We start from the raw sequence: 21040 nt of genomic DNA on the forward strand, positions 1-21040 counted from the left end.
CCAACTTCACTGCATTTAGCACATACTTGATTTTCACTTCTGCAATGTTTCGATGTGTGAGCGAATCCCCAACATTTGAAGCATCTTAAAAATTTCAAACTTTCATATACAGGACATCTATCCCACTCTATATTAATTTCCTGTTTATCCATAATTTCCTTAAATCCCTCTCCATCAGTCTCAATTATGACGTTAAATGTGTTTCGATTTTTATATGACCTGTATACCTTGACACATTCCAAATAATTGCATTGTATATTGTTTTGTTTTCTTATAGCTGCAACGACTCGCTTAAACCTGCAATTAACAGTTTCGGTTTTCTCATTGATGGTGATTGTACCTCGTAATTTTCTCCCATTTTCTCTTTAATTTGTTCTCTTAAAACGTTCCGTGCACTCTCGTTCTCGCATCTTATAGCTATCATACCATCATTTCTCTTCGTTATTCCTTTTACATGTACATTGAGTGCTGAAGGTTTAATCCTCTCTTTTACCTCTCTCTCAGTTGTCTCACTGTTCTGCTTATTTTTTGGTTTCAAAATAACGGGTACATTGTTGGTAGATTTAAGCTTGTCTGCATATGTTTGTACTTCTGGATTAGCTTTGTTATTTTTCAGCTCGCTCATAATTTCTATCTTTGCCTCTTCAACTCGTTTCTCCACATACTGGTTGTTTTTGTTAATTTCGCTAGTTATTTTTGCTTCATTTTCAATAACCATTGACAATAAATGTTTATAATTTTCATTTGTGACCAGCATAAAGTTAATACAAGAATCACAAAAAAATTTAATATTCTGGTGTTTAAAAATTGCATCGCACTCATACTTTGATAAGCCAACACATTTCATATGAAAAAATTTTCCGCAAAAACTGCTGCACCTTACTTCCGTGTCTCGGCAAGTGGTTTTACATTTTCCACAATTTAAATCCATGTTATCTTATGAATTTAATACCATTTAAGTGAAATCAAATCTCACTCAAATGATTTAAAAAGTGTTAATGTTTTAGATGTTGTGTTTATGAAAAAAATATCCAATTTATTCAAGAGCTTTAATTTCGCGTCTGCGTGCAACGAATGATCGATGTAAAGTCCATTGTGATACCACATTGGTGAACTTCTCTCTTATCACTGAGTGCTGCCCGATTCCATGTTAAGCTCAATGACAAGGGACCTCCTTTTTATAGCCGAGTCCGAACGGCGTTCCACATTGAAGTGAAACCACATAGAGAAGCTTTGAAACCCTCAGAAATGTCACCAGCATTACTGAGGTGGGCTAATCCACCGCTGAAAAACTTTTTGGAATCGAACCCACGACCTTGTGTATGCAAGGCGGGCATGATCTGCTTCAAAGACACCAAAGGAAAGTTCCGAATATCCATGGAAAGAAGCTAATGCTGTGTATTTGGTTGGAGCAATTGTGTGTGGTCCACAGGAGCTTTGTACCCTAATTCAATTGATGTTCCTATTTGTGCCGAGCACTGCATGATAAACAGCAACAATAATTGCAAAGATGGCTTAGTTGGGGATACCCACATTAGACAATAGTTAAACTATATAGCTTTCTTTTTCAAAAAATGTGTCAGTTGCCCGGTAAACAACAAGTTTCGTGCCCATAAAACATCATTTGCGATCAGCTGCTCCAAAGAATCCCTTCTCTCGCCAGTAGCCAAGATCCCTTCTCTTCCGATGTCCCCTCTCTCGCCAGTAGCCAAGACACTTGAGGCACTACTCCTCCCCAGCCTTGTGGAGAATTTTCCAGCTGCCCACCATCAACATGGATTCCGTAAGGTACACAATACGACGACAGCCTTACATGCCATTTCGACACATATCAATAGGGTATTATTCGAGGACATCGAATAATCCCCTATCCTATCAATAGGGGATTATTCGAGGACATCCCCAGGGTGGGGAACTCCCTGTGATATCTCCGGCACTATTTAACCTCTACCTGTCCTCGATTCCTCCCTCTCCTGACGGCGTCGAGATTGTATCATATGCGGACGACTGTAAAATCATGGCATCCGGGCCCATTGTTGATGGCATATGCGATCTTACCAGTTATTTCACTGCTAGCAATCTGAGGATATCTGCCACCAAATACTCAGCCACACTGTTTACTACATGGACGGCGGAAGTGCGTAGGCAGTTGAATGTTGGAGTCGATGGCAAAATAATTCCGACAGTAAATTACCCCAAGATACTCGGGGTAACATTCGACAGCCTTTTCAGGTCATCTGCCCATGCCACTGCAATATGTAATAAGATCCGCGGTAGAAACAAGGTCCTCAAGTCTCTAGCCGGCAGTACTTGGGGTGCGGATAAGGAAACCTTGTTAACTACTTATAAGGCAATTGGCCGGTCAGTGGTAAACTTATGCAGCTCCAGTGTGGACACCGTAGACCCGTGACACGCAGTGGAATAACATAGAGATCTGCCCTTAGAACTGCGACTAGGTGTCTCCGCAGCACACCCCTGGATCACCTTTATGTGGAGACAAAGATCATCCCTGTGCGAAGACACAATTATATGTTGTCAAAGCAGTATCTCCTGAGTTGTTATCGCAGTAATCATCCAAATCACCATTTCATGGATACACAACCACCATCCAGGTTGATATAAATCATCTAGAGCGCGAGATCCAGCGTTACAAAAGAGAGCCTCTAGATCAAGCAGCGTACCAGGCAGGTTTGAACAGTATTCATGAGGATACTGTAGCTGAAGCGGTGAGCAGCTACAATTAAGATCAGGCAAGTGCAGCCGCCTCAATTGCTACTTATCAGTGATTGATAGCAGCGTAGCTGACGTATGTCCAATTTGCAACCAAGGGCCGCACGACACGCGTCATCTTTTCTCTTGCCCTGCTAAACCAACCCGACTTACCACCAGATCACTCTTGGACGCACCCCACCTTAGTCGCAGAGTTCCTCGATCTGGCCACAAGCTGACTACCAGAGCGTATAACATAAAAATGGATGAAATCACAATAAACTGTTACAACAACAACATAAAACTTTATTTGGGAAGTCCTAACCCCAACTGTGGTATAGACGAGTCATTGTTCCTTCTGATTACTTGATTTTGTTCCGATCGATAAAGCATGAGCTGGCTGATAAGCATTTTCGTTCCAAAGAGGAAGCCAAAAAATTGGTTCTTTTTGCGGTATTCTTATATTTCATAAAAATGGGCAAAATAGCAAGTGGCTAACGATGGATAGTATTTTTCTTGATCAGTCTATTATAGAAAAGTTGCCAAACCGATAGACAACTGACGAAGTGGAAATTTAAACAGGCAAAAAATTTGGAAATAATGAGATTTTAATATATTTTCCCAAAACCGTAGTCACTGCCAAGGCCATACTCTCTATACACGATCTCATATGATTGTAACAATTTCATTTGCTTCCGACATACAATATATTTAGTGACAAGCTCAACGACCCAAAGTTATCAATTTTTCACCACAGTCTTATCGCAAAACGCATTGTCAGCAATATTTAATTATAAAATTTGCAAAGTGCTCAGCATAATGCATGTGTCTGTCGCAAACCATCATGAGAGTTTTCAACGTCATAAAAATATGTGATGTCTAAAATGATATGCTAACTAATATTAAGAGCTTTTTCATTTGAATTTGTGTTTGTAAAAACAATTCAACTGGGGATATACCAGTTACCAAATTGTTTATGTGGAATCGTATGGTTCTGTCAATGGAATAGATTTTAAATGCGATTAACAATCTATAGGTTAGGGAATCACTGTAGTGCAATGGTTAGCATGCACGCCTTGCATACACAGGGTCGTGGGTTCAAACCCAGTTTTGAGCAAACACCAAAACGTTTTTCAGTGGTGCTGGTGACATTTCTGAGGGTTTCAAAGCTTCTCTAAGTGGTTTCACTGCAATGTGGAACGTCGCTCGGAATCGGCTATAAAGAGGAGGTGTCTTATTCCTATACAAAATTTTTGCATAATTTTGTATCTATACAAGTTTTTTTGTTAAGTTTATTACTGTACAAAATAATAACAAAGTATCATTCTATAGAAAATTTGGTAAAAATTTTATTTCTACAGAAATTTTTGACAAAATTTCATTTCTACAGAAAATTGTGTCAAAATTTTACATCTATTGAAAATTTTGAGAAAAAAAAAAAACAAGTAAGGAAAGTCTAAAGTCGGGCGGGGCCGACTATATTATACCCTGCACCACTTTGTAGATCTAAATTTTCGATACCATATCACATCCGTCAAATGTGTTGGGGGCTATATATAAAGGTTTGTCCCAAATATCACTCGATCTGGACAGAATTTGATAGACTTTTACAAATCTATAGACTCAAAATTTAAGTCGGCTAATGCACTAGGGTGGAACACAATATTAGTAAAAAAATATGTGAAACATTTTAATCTGAAGCAATTTTAAGGAAACTTCGCAAAAGTTTATTTATGATTTACCGCTCGATATATATGTATTAGAAGTTTAGGAAAATTAGAGTCATTTTTACAACTTTTGGACTAAGCAGTGGTGATTTTACAAGCAAAATGTTGGTATTTTGACCATTTTAGTCGAAATCAGAAAAACATATATATGGGAGCTATATCTAAATCTGAACCGATATCAACCAAATTTGGCACGCATAGCTACAATGCTAATTCTACTCCCTGTGCAAAATTTCAACTAAATCGGAGCAAAAAATTGGTCTCTGTGGGCAAATGAATGTAAATCGGGCGAAAGATATATATGGGAGCTATATCTAAATCTGAACCGATTTCAACCAAATTTGACACACATAGCTACAATGCTAATTTTACTCCCTGTGCAAAATTTCAACTAAATCGGAGCAAAAAATTGGCCTCTGTGGTCATTTGAGTGTAAATCGGGCGAAAACTATATATGGGAGCTATATCTAAATCTGAACCGATTTGGCTGATATTTTGCAAGTTTTTCGAGACCCATAAAATATTCGGATGTACGGAATTTGAGGACGATCGGTTGATATACACGCCAATTATGACCAGATCGGTGAAAAATATATATGGCAGCTATATCTAAATCTGAACCGATTTTTTCCAAAATCAATAGGGATCGTCTTTGATCCGAAATAGGACCCTACGCCAAATTTTAGGACAATCGGACTAAAACTGCGAGCTGTACTTTGCACACAAAAATACATCAACAGACAGACAGACAGACGGACAGACAGACAGACAGACAGACAGACAGACAGACGGACATCGCTAAATCGACTCAGAATTTAATTCTAAGCCGATCCGTATACTAAAAGGTTGGTCTATGATTACTCCTTCTTGGCGTTACATACAAATGCACAAACTTATTATACCCTGTACCACAGTAGTGGTGAAGGGTATAAAAATATGGGAAACATTTAAATCTGAAGCAATTTTAAGGAAACTTCGCAAAAGGTTACTTATGATTTATCGCTCGATATATATGTATTAGAAGTTTAGGAAAATTAGAGTCATTTTTACAACTTTTCGACTAAGCAGTGGCGATTTAACAAGCAAAATGTTGGTATTTTGACCATTTTAGTCGAAATCAGAAAAACATATATATGGGAGCTATATCTAAATCTGAACCGATATCAACCAAATTTGGCACGCATAGCTACAATGCTAATTCTACTCCCTGTGCAAAATTTCAACTAAATCGGAGCAAAAAATTGGTCTCTGTGGGCAAATGAATGTAAATCGGGCGAAAGATATATATGGGAGCTATATCTAAATCTGAACCGATTTCAACCAAATTTGACACACATAGCTACAATGCTAATTTTACTCCCTGTGCAAAATTTCAACTAAATCGGAGCAAAAAATTGGCCTCTGTGGTCATTTGAGTGTAAATCGGGCGAAAACTATATATGGGAGCTATATCTAAATCTGAACCGATTTGGCTGATATTTTGCAAGTTTTTCGAGACTCATAAAATATTCGGATGTACGGAATTTGAGGAAGATCGGTTGATATACACGCCAATTATGACCAGATCGGTGAAAAATATATACGGCAGCTATTTCTAAATCTGAACCGATTTTTTTCCAAAATCAATAGGGATCGTCTTTGAGCCGAAACAGGACCCTATACCAAATTTTAGGACAATCGGACTAAAACTGCGAGCTGTACTTTGCACACAAAAATACATCAACAGACAGACAGACGGACAGACAGACAGACAGACAGACAGACAGACAGACAGACAGACAGACGGACGGACATCGCTAAATCGACTCAGAATTTAATTCTAAGACGATCGGTATACTAAACGATGGGTCTCAGACTTTTCCTTCTTGGCGTTACAAACAAATGCACAAACTTATTATACCCTGTACCACAGTAGTGGTGAAGGGTATAAATACCGATTTGACGAAAGTGGACCAAAATCAACAAAATTTCATTAGGTCCGAACCATGGGACCAAATTTAAAATTTACACAATCACAATGAAATCACTTAGAAACCCTTTGAAACACTCCGGATAGTCGACCGCTGAATAACTTTTTTTGTTTCGATCAAAACTAGGATTTAATCCGTGGTCATTTGTTTGCAAGAAATCGACTGTTTTGACATTAGAAACCTTGCGAAATACAATGTCGAAAAAGCGACATTTCAAACATTGTGTAAACCCAATATTAATCATTGCTGCAAAATGTCCAAGTGGCCAAAATATTTTGCCAAGCAACATCACTACGAATCCCCAATTCCGGAATGAATATTAATTATTGGCAACTCCCTTCTCGACAACGATGAAAACGTCGATGCGACACAAATGCTACATAAATAAATGAATGATTAATCCCATGCGATGGCCAATATTACCACAACTTGATTATCTTCACTTTTAATTGTGTGTCTGCTCCCCCTTTGCAGCGTTCTATTATGTTTTTGTGAAATTTGAAAGTTTTTTTTTTTTTCATTATACCTAGTGAAGAGATTACATTTTACTTACGTTGCGTTTACTATTCTGTTGTCTCTCTGTCGCAGCACAGTCTCCGCCTCTCTGCTACAGAGTGAAAATTTTGTTTGTATGCTCTCAATTTTATAGTTGTTGTTGCTACAGATTTTTGCTGTTAACAGCCAAAAAAAAATATTTTAAGCCAAGTTTAGAAGACAGGTGTTGGTTTATTATTCTCATTCATTAAATCAAATTCTTTAACAATTTTTTCCAATTGTAATCACACTTTTAACACACGCACATACAAAAACTTTTATTTCATGATTCTTTTTTGCAACGACAACAAAGTGATTTCACTGATTTTTCACCTTTTTTTGTATACACTAATTCTTGATGAGATGTTTTAGGCAAATGCTACTAGTTGATAAAAACTTTTTCGTTTCACTAGCCTGCTTTATTTATTTTCCAATCAAATATATTAATTATTTTCAATACTTTTTTCACATTTCATGAATTATACACGTTCAATTGGTTAAACAAATTTCCGTGTTTTGTCTGACGTTGACTCGAAGCTACCGTATACCATTTCCAATTGGGAATATAGATGGTAACTTCTCAATAGAAATGAAATGGAATGAATACGTGACAGTGACAACTTGGTGGGAAATGAAACATTAAAGAAATCAGCTGCAAAGTGAACAACACCCTAATTAATATGCGTGTTTCCTAGTATGTTAGTATGGGATGTTTATACTGGAATACAATTTGTACAATAGTACTGTAGTTAATACGCCGTTCAGATTATAAGTTTATCCGGACGACAGTGCTGGCCCAAACACTAACATTTGAAAAATGCCAAATTTCAACAATTTTTCAAACATTTTTTCAAAGGATTAATGTAATATACAAATTGAGAAAATCACCTTCTCAACAAAAAAAAAAAACAGACATAACCCGCAACAGTAAAATTCAACACATTAGCAATAATTTCTCAAGTGGTATCCTCATATTGAATTGCATCGCTACTCAATAATTTCTCAAACAATTTTCGATGCGAGTCAAATTAAAAATTAACATCGTTGCAAATACTTTTCAACCAAAATTTGTATGAATGATATCCCCACATCAAATTGAAAGTCAAAGCCAAAATTCTATGAATTTTGTATAATGTATTCATTTTCGTCAAAATAAAATATATAATAATACACTACACTACATCCCTGCCAACATTTTTTGAATTTGGGGGCGCTTCTGAGAATCCCCACTACGTCGAAAACAGTCGTATACGATATCCAAAACTCCTCGGAAAAGCGCCGTCACTATTGAGAAGTTGTACCACGCCAAGTTACTACAAAAAAGTATCGCATTAGTGCAATTATTAGGTGCCCTTCTGGATACATTTAGAAGGACGCCAATAAGAGCCCCTTCAAAGTGCATTTTAAGATAGTCGTAAAAGAATCATTGTGGTCAAGTATAACACGATTGTTTAGATGTTTATTAATTTTATTAAACATTTATAAATTCTCATAAATATAACATTTATACGACTATCACATCGCATTTAACATATTTTGATGCATTAATAAAAGATTGATGTTGAGTTACAAGTTGCAAGTTACATGTTGTAGCGTCTATCAGCCAGTGCTTTTATTCCCAATGGAGGCAGTGTGTCTGGAAAAATATTTGAAAAACTTTCACTTTATTCCATTTGAAAAGACAAAAATTGTTCACCAATATACCTTTCACAATTTTAATCGAAATAACTATGTTTTCAGCACTTCATTATATTTTTTGTTTAAATAAAGTATAAGAAGCTAGTTGTGCTTGGTGGTTCACAAAATATAAAATGGCTCTTGTAACAATAGTGATGGCAAAATACTTTCATGCGAATAGTGATGGCAAAATACTATCACAGTTGGCGATTGTTGCAGTGTCACTTACGAGTCTGTGGTAGCGATGAGGATGAAATGGAACTTTGAAATGCTGGCAGGGATAATACACTACAATACCAATTGAAAAATTATAATCCTATTAAACATATCAACAAATAAGAACAAAACTTAAAAAATCTTAAACATGATTTGTAAACAGTTTTGCATTCATAATTCGATTTCCTTCCTGTTGGTGTCATAAAACCGTATTAAAATGTATTAATATGCGGGCAATTTGAAATTAGGAACGTGCTGGATCGCGTGTTAGAATAGATTCCCAGCAGAAGAAATTCACAAAATATCCATTTTAAACTGATAATAGGATGTAAATTAAACTGACGATGTGATGCACATTTTCATCCAGAAGTTGTTGATTTTATCAATTTGTTGTTTTTAACAATTTTAATTGGATGCACTTTGAAATGTTTCTGGATACTTTTTCTTGTCGGTAAGCCACTTATGTTTCATTGGTCAGCTTCTTAATGTTTGCAAGAATGTAGCATCCAAAGATTTTGGTTTTCTGCAAAGAGATTTAAATTTAGTGAATTCTCTAAAGTTTTGATTTAATTTTTCATATTGACGTACCAATTATTATAAACTATTTGAAGCAGTTCCAGATAATTGTCCACAATTTTTTCATTGGTCAGCTTTTTAATGTTTTCAAGAACGTAGAATCCATAATTCTAGTTTTCTGCAAAGAGATATACTTTTAGTGACTTCCTTAAAGTTTTATTTCATTTTTTATTTTCACTTACCTATTTTTATAAACTATTTGGTTATTTGCTTAAATTTTCCATTTTTTTTTTTTTATTTCTTCAATTGACCACGAACTTCGTTGCACAAATAAGTATTGAAAACCACATGCCCTGCCAGCATTTCAAAGTTCCATTTCAACCTCATCGTTACCACAGACTCGTAAATGTCACTTCAACCATCATGAAAAGGTACATCAAAAAGTACATGCAAGTAATTTGCCATCCCTACTGTTAAAAAAGCCATTTTTTGTGAAACGCCAAGCGCAACCAGCTTGTTATATTTTAATTAAATAAAAACGAAAATAAAGTTCTGAAAACATAGATTATACGCTTAAAATTGTGAAAAGTATATTGGTGAACAATTTGGGGATTTTCCAAATGGAATAAAGTGATTGTTTTTCAGATATTTTACAGACACGCTGCCTCCATGGAATAAAAACACTGGTTGATAGACGCAGCAACATGTAACTCGCTACTTGTAACTCAACATCATCATTAATGCCAAAAATTATGTTAAATGTAATGTGATAGTGGTATAAATGTTATATTTTTAAGAATTTGTAAATGTTTAATCAAATTAATAAATATCTAAACAAACGTGTTTTACTCGACCACAATGATTCTTTTACAACTATCTTAAAATGCACTTTTTCTGATTGTTTGGAGGGTCCCTTATTGGCGTCGTTCTAAATTGATCTATAAAGGCACCTAATAATTGCACTCATGCGAAACATTTTTGTAGTAACTTGGCGTGGTACAACTTCTCAATAGTGACGGCGCTTTTCCGATGAGTTTTTGATGTCGTATATGATTGTTTTCGACGTAGTGGGGATTCTCAAAAGAGTCCCCAAATTCAAAAAATGTTGGCAGGGTGGTTTTTTCGTTGCATTTTATGGTAGTGTTTTGTCAAAGTTTTCTCATATTATCTTCAACACCTTTTCAAAGATTTCGTCAACATTTTGGCAAATTGAAAGTAATTCGCAAACAATTTGAAGATGTATTGAAGATGAGCTATTTCAAGTCAAGTTGAATTTATGTTGAAAATTATATTTACCCTCAAACTGAAAAGTTGTTGCATTTGAAAAACGCTCATCCTGTGTTTATTGGGATGTTTATATTTATTGTTTGAGTCCTAATTATTTTTATAATTTTTTTAAAGTAAATTTAATGTAATTCCTTATTTTGAGTATCCCTGTAACCGTATATGGCCATTTCGACTTGGTTGTAAAATGAGTTAAATAAATAAAAACAAAATAAAAATAAAAAAGCGTCACACTATCAAAATGCAATCTGACAACACCGACGCGACTTGCACTGATGAGATGTGCTAATGGATAACAGACATTAAGATGCCCTAGATAGATGAATTTATAACGGAAAATAACGGATATGAAAAATTGGCTGTTATAATATGATCGGCGCATTATTAACATTTTTGCCGTAGTGTCACTGTCCCGTCGTAATACGCATCGCTCAAAACGTTATAATCTAGCTTAGTTCATGCGTCAGCTGTTCTCAAAATTTGTTTGCAAATACTCGTTCTGGCATTTTCGGCGCAAGCCGGCTATAGGAATATGACACCTGGCAACACTTTGGTATACATGCGTCGATTAAAAAGAATAAAAGGAGAGAAAAAAACTTCGCAAAGTTTTACGCCAAAGTTTTATAATATTAGCACACAAAGAAGGTCGTTGTATTACTAAAAAAATGTCGGATAACGAAAGTAAGGTACCCGAAGGATGGGAGATGAGAACAAGTCGTTCTACAGGTAAGTAAAGAGTAGATTTACAAAACAATATCTTAGTATATATGCAAGGGATGAGAGAGTAGAAGAATTTATGTACCAAGTTTCCAAACTAATTGTTTTATAATGGTCTCTTGTAGGCCTGACATACTATCTAAATATTTACACTAAGGAATCACAATGGGATATGCCGACAGAACCAGCCAAGAAGGAAGTCACATCCAGTGGACCCAATGAAGTTCGTTGCTCCCATTTGCTGGTTAAACATAGTGGTAGTCGCCGTCCATCTTCCTGGCGTGAGGAGAAAATCACCCGCAGCAAGGAAGAAGCTCGAGAAATTTTAGAAGACTATCGCAAACAAATTGAAAATGGTGCCAGTTTGGATGAACTAGCACAGAAATATTCCGATTGTAGTTCGGCCAAGAGAGGTGGAGATTTGGGTCTGTTTGGACGTGGTCAAATGCAAAAGCCTTTCGAAGAGGCTGCATTCAGTTTAAAAGTGGGTCAATTATCAAAAATTGTCGACACAGACTCGGGATTGCATATTATTCTACGCACAGAATAAACTGACTTAAAATTGGAATACTTGGAGCACTTAAGCCAAAGTAGCATAGAAATACCGCCTATTATTTTAATATTCATAAAACGGAGATTTTAGATATGCAGAAAGGTCTGCCGCTAATTATGCATTTTTCCTCTAAATAAAATTTAAAAAGAAAATGGAAATATCCACTAACAACTCATGAAAAAGAAAAAATACGTTTACTTTTGTTAAAAGGATATTTTTTTGTATTTTTTTTTTAGAAAACATTTTAACTTAATAAAATATTATTTAATTACAAATATTTTTTTCAAATAATACCTATATCTAGAACATGGAAATTACTTTAATTTTTTCAACAGTAATTGAGCTCCATTAAATTTTTGCTTCTTTAGGGTAGCCATATGCGATTTCAGTAAATCTTTCAGTTGTTTTTGTACATCTTCGGAGTTATTTTCGACTATATTTAGTAAGATAAAACAGGCGCGATTTATATTAATCCAGGATTTGAGAGTTTCATCTGACAACTCTTGAACTAGAATGCTACCAAAGGTCTCCCCCTTGGAATCCTTGGACAAGCGTTCTTTATCATTTTTGATAATTTTCTTAAGAATAATGTGGAGTCCAGCTTCTTCAATACCAATGACATTCACTGTTGCAACCTAAGAAAAATAAAAAAATATATATATAAAGGGTGATTCTTTTGAGGTTAGGATTTTCATGCATTAGTATTTGACAGATCACGTGGGATTTCAGACATGGTGTCAAAGAGAAAGATGCTCAGTATGCTTTGACATTTCATCATGAATAGACTTACTAACGAGCAACGCTTGCAAATCATTGAATTTTATTACCAAAATCAGTGGCAGAAAATCCGCTTTTTTATCGACAAATTTTGTTCAGCGATGAGGCTCATTTCTGGTTGAATGGCTACGTAAATAAGCAAAATTGCCGCATTTGGAGTGAAGAGCAACCAGAAGCCGTTCAAGAACTGCCCATGCATCCCGAAAAATGCACTGTTTGGTGTGGTTTGTACGCTGGTGGAATCATTGGACCGTATTTTTTCAAAGATGCTGTTGGACGCAACGTTACGGTGAATGGCGATCGCTATCGTTCGATGCTAACAAACTTTTTGTTGCCAAAAATGGAAGAACTGAACTTGGTTGACATGTGGTTTCAACAAGATGGCGCTACATGCCACACAGCTCGCGATTCTATGGCCATTTTGAGGGAAAACTTCGGAGAACAATTCATCTCAAGAAATGGACCGGTAAGTTGGCCACCAAGATCATGCGATTTGACGCCTTTAGACTATTTTTTGTGGGGCTACGTCAAGTCTAAAGTCTACAGAAATAAGCCAGCAACTATTCCAGCTTTGGAAGACAACATTTCCGAAGAAATTCGGGCTATTCCGGCCGAAATGCTCGAAAAAGTTGCCCAAAATTGGACTTTCCGAATGGACCACCTAAGACGCAGCCGCGGTCAACATTTAAATGAAATTATCTTCAAAAAGTAAATGTCATGGACCAATCTAACGTTTCAAATAAAGAACCGATGAGATTTTGCAAATTTTAGGCGTTTTTTTTTAAAAAAAAGTTATCAAGCTCTTAACAAATCACCCTTTATATTAAAACACTTGCTCTACATTTTAGTTACTAAATAATAGAATGTTTTTGAGGAGGAAACGCGAAGTACAGTACATACAATACAAACATTTTACTAAACGTTTGTTCTCATTTTCTGTGTATCATTTACCGTTCCGATAACTTTTACTATCCGGTTGTTTATCCCCCGGTGAAATACAAATCACAAAATGGATGTTGCGGCGGTATGGGTTAAGTTATGTGTGTGCTACACTAAGGAACAAAGGTAGACCTATGTACAAACCACAGAAAGGGCTACAAAATAAAAAGAAGTGTGCACTGGATATCGACGAAGCCTTTTTATAAACTTTACCTTCAACCTTGGATTACGTACTAACTTCTACTATAGACTGTCATCCACAAACGAATTACTTGATTTGTGGTAACAGTTGCCGATGCCAACTTAAAATTTCTTAATATTGTCTTCTGAATTGTATTGTATGCTCCCACTTGAACAATCATTCATTTGTAGATTGTCGTCAGTCTGGTTTAAGGGAGATCATAGTACGACTTCATTGATGATTCACCTGACGGACAAGATAAGAAGGTCAGTGAACTCTGGATATCCGGGGATCCTGGCAATATTAGACTTAAGAAAAGCCTTTAATTCTGTTGATCATCATGTTCTTCTAAGGAAATTGTACGAACAGTTTAATTTTTCTTATTCTTCGTGTAAGTTAATATATTCGTTCCTGTGTTGTTGGTCTCAGTTTGTCTTGTCCAGAGATCGCATATTATCGACACGTGAGGTAGTCTGTGGTGTTCCTCAGGGCTCTATAATTGGCCCGCTTCTATTTATGTTATACGTAAACGACTTGCGTGACTGTGTTTTTAACTCGGAACTGAGTATTTATGAAGACGACATTCAGTTATTTTGTTCTTCTGTCCCTATGAATGATTGCATAAGTGATCTTGATGCTGACAGTGGTCGGATTTGTGACTGGTGTGCTGTTAATAATATCTTATTACATTTCTCGAACATATGACATAGTACTTTGTTGGGCTCTGATACTGACAATTTATTTCCTACTGTTTTTACAAATATTAGTTCAAATTTACTTTTTATTAAAAGATTGTGCGCTAGGTTAGGTTAAGAGTTAGTTTTAAGCAATTTGCTTTGAATTGTATTAAATCTATCAATATTTAGTCCAAAGAGGCGTTAGTTGATTAAATGACTAAATAAATAAATTAGTCCATATGGAATCTGTTAGAAAAGGCAATTAGAAATTAGAGGGCCAAATTTCAACCGGATCAGATGAAATTTGATCCTCCAAGAGGATCTGCTAGCACGGTTGCCACTCGAGCCCAACATAATGTACAAAAATCTATGGAAATAAAATTTGGAAAAAATTTTCTATAGAAATAAATTTTAGACAAAATTTGAGGAAAATTTTCTATACAAATAAAATGTTGACAACATTTTCTATAGAAATAAATCTTGGATATAATTTTCTATAGAAATAAAATTTTGACAAAATTTTCTACAGAAATAAACAATTTTCTAAGAAATAAAATTTTATCAAAATTTTATATAGAAATAAAATTTTGACAGAATTTCCTATAGAAATAAATTTTTGACAACATTTTCTATAGAAATTAAATTTGGACAAATTTTTATATAGAAAATAATTTTGGACAAAATTTTCTATAAAAATAAATTTTGGACAAAAAATTCTATAGAAATAAATTTTGGACATAATTTTCTATAGAAATAAATTTTGAGGAAGATTAGGTTAGGTGGCAGCCCGATGTATCAAGCTCACTTAGACTATTCAGTCCATTGTGATACCACATTGGTGAACTTCTCTCTCATCACTGAGTGCTGCCCGATTCCATGTTAAGCTCAATGACAAGGGACCTCCTTTTTATAGCCGAACGGCACTCCACATTGCAGTGAAACCACTTAGAGAAGCTTTGAAACCCTCAGAAAAGTCACCAGCATTACTGAGGTGGGATAATCCACCGCTGAAAAACTTTTTGGTGTTCGGTCGAAGCAGAAATCGAACCCACGACCTTGTGTATGCAAGGCGGGCATGCTAACCATTGCACCACGGTGGCTCCCAAAGTTTGAGGAACATTTTTTATGGAAATAACATTTTGACAAATTTTTGTATAGAAATAAATTTTGGACAAAATTTTCTATAGAAATAAAACTTTGAGGAAAATTTTCTATAGAAATAAAATATCGACAAAATTTTCTATAGAAATAAAATTTAGACAACATTTTCTATAGAAATAAATTGTGGACAACATTTTCTATAGAAATAAATTTTGCATAACATTTTTTATAGAAATAAAGTTTTGACAAAATTTCCTATAGAAATAAAATGTTGACAAAATTTTCTAGTCAAATCTGGGGATCTGTTTGTATGGGTCTATCTATATATACTCAGCAAAAAAAAAAAAAAGCGTAAGTGACGCAAAATTGGTGCAGATGAATTTATCTTGAGCTTGCCATAGGACGGATTTCCACTTATTATTACTTATATTTTTTAGTGCATTCTAACGCTTGGCCAAATGTTTGACATCAAATATTTTCAAAAATTTGCATATTTTCTAAAATGCATTTAGCTTTTTTCGACAAAATTTAAATAATTTGTACCGTTGTAATAATTCTTACTCTGTTTTAAACCTATTTGAAACAAACAAATTTAAAATTACCGATTAAAAATATGAAATATGAAAAACACGGTAACCTTTGACGACATTTTCTAGTCAATCAATTTGTCTAAAAGTTAGTTCCTCAATCAAGAAACGTATTAACCGTTCACTGGGAATGTTTTTATTTTTGCAGCTATGTTTCCCAAAACCCAATTTATCTATTTTAATATGGTTAATCACTATCTTACCTCTTCTTTTTCCTCAGCATCAGAATCTTGTTCCTCTGCGTCGTCAGTTTCCGCTTCACCATTTTGTTCATCTGCAACTTTTTGAGCCTGTTTCCTCTTTTTAGTTTTTTGTTTGGTAGCTTCGGCAATGATTTTTTCAACATCTTGAGGTTTCTTTTTTTGTTTTTCCTTAGTCTCGTCCTCAACGCAAACACTCCATTCAGGATTAGCAATAACTTTAGCTAATGCCGTAGATGCCTTAGTAAAATGGTCTCCGTTTACTATAAAATAAAGTTTAATCAATAACATTGAAATACACTATAAATTCCGTGTCCATCTTACATCGTGTCAATATTTCCCCGGTTACCAAGCCTATATGTTTATCGGATAACCAAAACTCAGGCTGTTCGGAAATGGCCGTTGCAATTGGTTCTTCGACTTGTTCAAAGATTTCTTTGCGTCGCAATTCTTTATCTTTTTTGCCATATTGAAGGCCTTCTTCAACGGTGGCTATAAATGTGGGATGGAAACAACTGGTACCGCCCGGTGACACCAACCATTCAATAACACGGCGACCCCATTGATTTCCCATTAGAGTTTGCAGCTCCGGATGTATGGTGTCATAAATGGCTTTTTTAGTGGCTTTAGTGTCATCCAATGAATTGAGAAGAGCTATAATGAACAAATGTCCATGTTCATGGGTGCATATTTTTACCAAGTGTTCCTTTATTGTTTTAATAATGGCCTGAAAAAAAAAAACAACACATAAGTGCCTTATTTTATTAACATTTCCTTCTACACACTCTTCTATTCTTTGGTGTTGATTTGTAAAAACATATAATCGAAGCTTGACAACCATCCTTAGTGGTAAGCATCAATGGTATAAGTGGGGCAAACATGGTCACCGTTTCCTCAACCTTATCATCCTCCATTTCTTTAACATATTCCAACATAATGGCATGGACCAAAGAATTATCAACCAATTGTTTGTTGGAAACGTGTTCTAAATTGGCTTTGACTGAACTCAAAATTGAAGCTTTCATCACTGGCATATCTTTGTAACAATCTGCCATTGTCTTAACTTTATCGTCTTTGGTTTTCTTGTACAAATCTCCGTAGAATTCTTGGCGCATGTAAATTTTCTGCTTGGGATTGGCAACCGTAAGATAGACATGATCTAAAATTTTACTGGAAATGTTGTGGCAGGCAAGTTTTACCACATTTCCAAAGAAAGCATCGACTAATTTAGTCTTTGTGATTGGTGATCCATATTTAAACATACGTAGCACACAGAAATGAGCATATTTAGATATAGACATTTCAACAGCAAGTGGCATTAGACGTTCGGAGAGTTGTTCTCGTACCGAAGGCGAAGCAAATTTCAGCATGCATTGTATCACCCGAGCAGTGTCATGAGCCATAACCACTTTCCGTATTGTATCTCCGGTGCTAAACAAATTAAAAAGTTTCTCAACCAATTCTGCTTTCTTTTCAGTCTTGCGACATTTAAGTTTTTCATAGATTTGTTTTGCTTCTATGGATATCTCGTAAGTGTCCTTGCCTTGTTTACGTTTCAGTTTCAGATCTTTCTTCTCTTGTTTGAACTTGTTCCAATCGGTTTTTTCTCCCTTATTACCACCAGCATCATCTTGCTTAATTGGGAATTTTGGCTTTCCAGCAAATTTGTTACCAGGTCTACTACTGTTGGTTTTATTTGAATTCCCTGAAAACTTTCCGCCTGACGGTTTAGTTGGTTTGCTAAATTTTGGTTTTTTGTCACTTTTGGCATTTCCTTCTTTGCTGAACTTTTCGGTTTTCTTTTTTAATGGTTCCTCGGAAGAACCCGTTTTATCCGCTGAACGTTTCCTGGCCTTTAGCATGGTGGAAAATTTATTTTTTCAAAAAATTCTTCTGGTAAAACAACGTCCACGTGCCTTGAGTTTCTTGTTTTTGTTGTTTAGTCGCCATGGTTTCTCAATCTAGCCAACTAAATATTAGCAATTGCGCACAACAACCATTTATTGGTACGCAGCGTCCTTCTACTGCGCTTTACATAATATCAGTTATTCCGGACGGAATGTCGGTGTTTGTAAAGAATCTTAAGCGGACCTTAGACGGTCGGATAAAACTACGACATAGGTTCGTCTATTTGTTGTGTGTTTGTTCAAGTTTTGCCCTTACACTGCACGAACAAATATGATGACAACATGACGAAATAAGAAGAAGCATAAAAATAAGAAACGAAGATGTATGAAAAGTTATAGGTGAAGTTATTTTTTACTGAAAAATGGAAGAAAATAATAAAAATCCGGGTTTATGTTGCAAACCAATGATTCCTGAAGTAATCCATATTTAATATATTACAAATTATTTAATGAATTTCAATATACTTCTCGCCTGGTTTTCCATTGAATGGAAGTGGAATTTTTCTAAGTTTTTCCCATAATTCTGTTTTAGATTTATATATTTCTTTAATTTCCAACCAGAATTGGCGATATATCAATAAATTCATTGCAGAAATGCCTATTTTTAATGTAAAAATAAATTTGTTTGTGACAATGTTTGGTGAACATCCCCTTACACCTAATGATTTGTGCTACCCAACCAGAAAAAATCAAAGTTGTTTTGATTTTATGCCAACACGTCCCCGCAACACGCGAACATGACCTTATACAATCGGAATTGACACCGCAATGTGTTGTGTCGCAAGGTTTATCCGACAGTATAAGGTGCCCTTTACAGTGTGTCGAATCGGTAAATGTGTTATCGATCCCATGCAGCAGTATCGATTATGCCATCGGACTTAACTCATAATGTGTCCAATATATGGGATATGTTCGACACGAGCAATGTCGTCCGGAATAACTGATAGTCTGTAAGGCGCATAAAACACAATCACAATACCCAATAAACACAAACGTTTAAAAAATGCTAAATTTCAACAATTTTTGATACATTTTTTTCAAAGTATTAGGGTAATATTCAGGGTCTGTTCGATACCGAAATTTTTTACTAGCAATTTGACGTAAATCGTGGTGAGTATAATTTTACTAGCCCAGGGAGCTGGTAACAAATTGGCATCACTAGGCTTGGCATGTTTTGATTATATCAAAACGAATAAAAAGTAGTTTCATTTGTTAAAGAAATGAGTATACGAAATTAGCACCATAGTAAATTGAAAGTTTCGGTTTCGAACAAGCCTTCAAGTTGAGAAAATCGCGTTCTCAACAAAAAAAAAAAAAACTCTAACATCCTCAACAGTAAATTCAACACACTAGCAATAATTTCGCAAGTGAAACGCGTCGCTACTCAATAATTTGCGATGCGAGTCAAATTAATTATTTTTAATTATTAATTATTTCTTACTTGTTCAATTTAACTCCTCAATATACACAAGCATTGGAGAAATGCTTATATTCAATACGCTCTCAAACATTTTGTCAAAGAATTAGATTAGAATTCAATTTGAGAAATTGTTGAAAAAATTGTGTTCTCAAAAAAAACAAAGAACATTGCCCTCAACAGTAGAATTCAAGACGTTAGCAACAATTTCTCAACATATTAGCAACAACTTTTCAAACTAAATTTCATTTTATTGCTTCAAACCTATTGGAAAATTTGTTGAAAGTATGTAATTTACCAGGCCATTCGAATTAATGTTGAAGATGGGATTCACTATCAATTGATATGGCGTTATCTATGGTTCTTTACCTATCAGGAAATATCAGTATTTAAGGCCGGTATGCACCTGTAGCGAAATTTTCGGTAGCAAAAATTTATTTAAGTTTACAACAAAAAACAGGGCTGTGTACACAAATTTTAAACCAGCTAATCGCTTTTAAAAATTGTTAATATATGTTCCAAATATTCCTCAAATAAATTGTTTATTATTTACAGACCTTTTAAAACTTTTACGCACACAATGATTGCATTCTATTTTTTGGTTTGTTTTTTTTTTACATTGCCTACAAATCGAGTTATAAACAGAGAATGCTCCAAAACTGTGCACAGAGGTAAAAGAAAACTTGAGACTACGCCAGAAGATCATATAATTAAATGAACTATGCAACAATTCACTCAAATTTGAGTAAAGGAGTCAAAAATTACGCGCCTTCATTTTCACAAAAATAAATGGGAGCCAGGATGTGGCTGAGGAGGCAAATGTTGAGCTTGCAAAGTATGGTACGAAGAATGAATATTATGTGAAGCAATATTTTGAGGCACCGAAACGGTGATATTGCCATGAGCATTCCGGGAAATGCCATCTGCATGGATTATTCAGCGCGATCATGACCTCCAGCACACGTGTAAGGAAACAATGGAGTTTCCATGAAAAATTGCTCATGCTTGACTGGCCTGCTCAGTTGCCTAATGTAAAAGCCATAAAATAACCTTTGGAAAGTTGCAAAACGAAAAATTGTTATTAAATTTTTGCAGAAGACTAATGAACTCTATTGGAACCTGAAACATATGATGTTATTGACCATTTCATCCTGATCAATGGCAAGATGTTGTGCAGAAGTAATCAAACGGCATGATTATAGTATCAACTATTAAAATTTATCATTAAAAGTTACAAAAACTTTATTTTTATTATAATTATATGTGACAATTAATATTAGTTGCAAATGTTTTAAACAAGTCAAAACTATTACTTTCCTTAAATATTTAAAATTGACATAATAAGAAACAA

The 21040-nt window shown here is 35.0% G+C and overlaps 3 protein-coding genes and 1 long non-coding RNA gene across 11 annotated transcripts in view; 2 read left to right on the plus strand and 2 right to left on the minus strand.

The window, feature by feature from the left end:
- Evi5 (ecotropic viral integration site 5) overlaps positions 1 to 7499 on the minus strand; it is a 172180-nt gene extending 164681 nt beyond the window's left edge. For 6 of the 8 annotated variants that reach the window (XR_012721015.1, XR_012721014.1, XM_075302807.1 and 3 more), the window contains exon 1: positions 6960 to 7498. The gene's annotated coding sequence lies outside the window, so the exon portion shown is untranslated. Of the gene's footprint in view, positions 1 to 6959 lie in introns of all 8 variants that reach the window. The other 2 variants (XM_075302801.1, XR_012721016.1) reach the window with 2 other exon arrangements.
- A 2203-nt stretch (positions 7500 to 9702) lies between these two features.
- On the plus strand, positions 9703 to 10208 carry LOC142232090 (uncharacterized). The gene is made up of 2 exons (XR_012721017.1): positions 9703 to 9937; positions 9995 to 10208. It is a non-coding gene; the product is annotated as an uncharacterized LOC142232090 (long non-coding RNA).
- Positions 10209 to 11150: 942 nt separating this feature from the next.
- On the plus strand, positions 11151 to 12178 carry dod ((peptidyl-prolyl cis/trans isomerase) NIMA-interacting 1 dodo). Its single transcript, XM_075302815.1, has 2 exons — positions 11151 to 11359; positions 11476 to 12178. The coding sequence occupies exons 1-2, from the start codon at positions 11299 to 11301 to the stop codon at positions 11898 to 11900; spliced, it is 486 nt and encodes a 161-aa protein (XP_075158930.1). The 5' UTR covers positions 11151 to 11298; the 3' UTR covers positions 11901 to 12178.
- Positions 12097 to 18313, minus strand: peng (Pumilio and CPL domain-containing protein penguin). Its single transcript, XM_075302814.1, has 4 exons — positions 17151 to 18313; positions 16690 to 17092; positions 16369 to 16628; positions 12097 to 12538 (listed from the first exon to the last, which is right to left on the minus strand). Exons 1-4 carry the CDS (start codon positions 18225 to 18227, stop codon positions 12218 to 12220), a joined length of 2061 nt encoding a protein of 686 aa, XP_075158929.1. The 5' UTR covers positions 18228 to 18313; the 3' UTR covers positions 12097 to 12217.
- Between the last annotated feature and the right edge of the window lie 2727 nt (positions 18314 to 21040).

This window comes from Haematobia irritans, chromosome 3 (assembly GCF_050003625.1).
Source record: "Haematobia irritans isolate KBUSLIRL chromosome 3, ASM5000362v1, whole genome shotgun sequence".
NCBI classification, from domain to species: Eukaryota; Metazoa; Arthropoda; class Insecta; order Diptera; family Muscidae; genus Haematobia; species Haematobia irritans.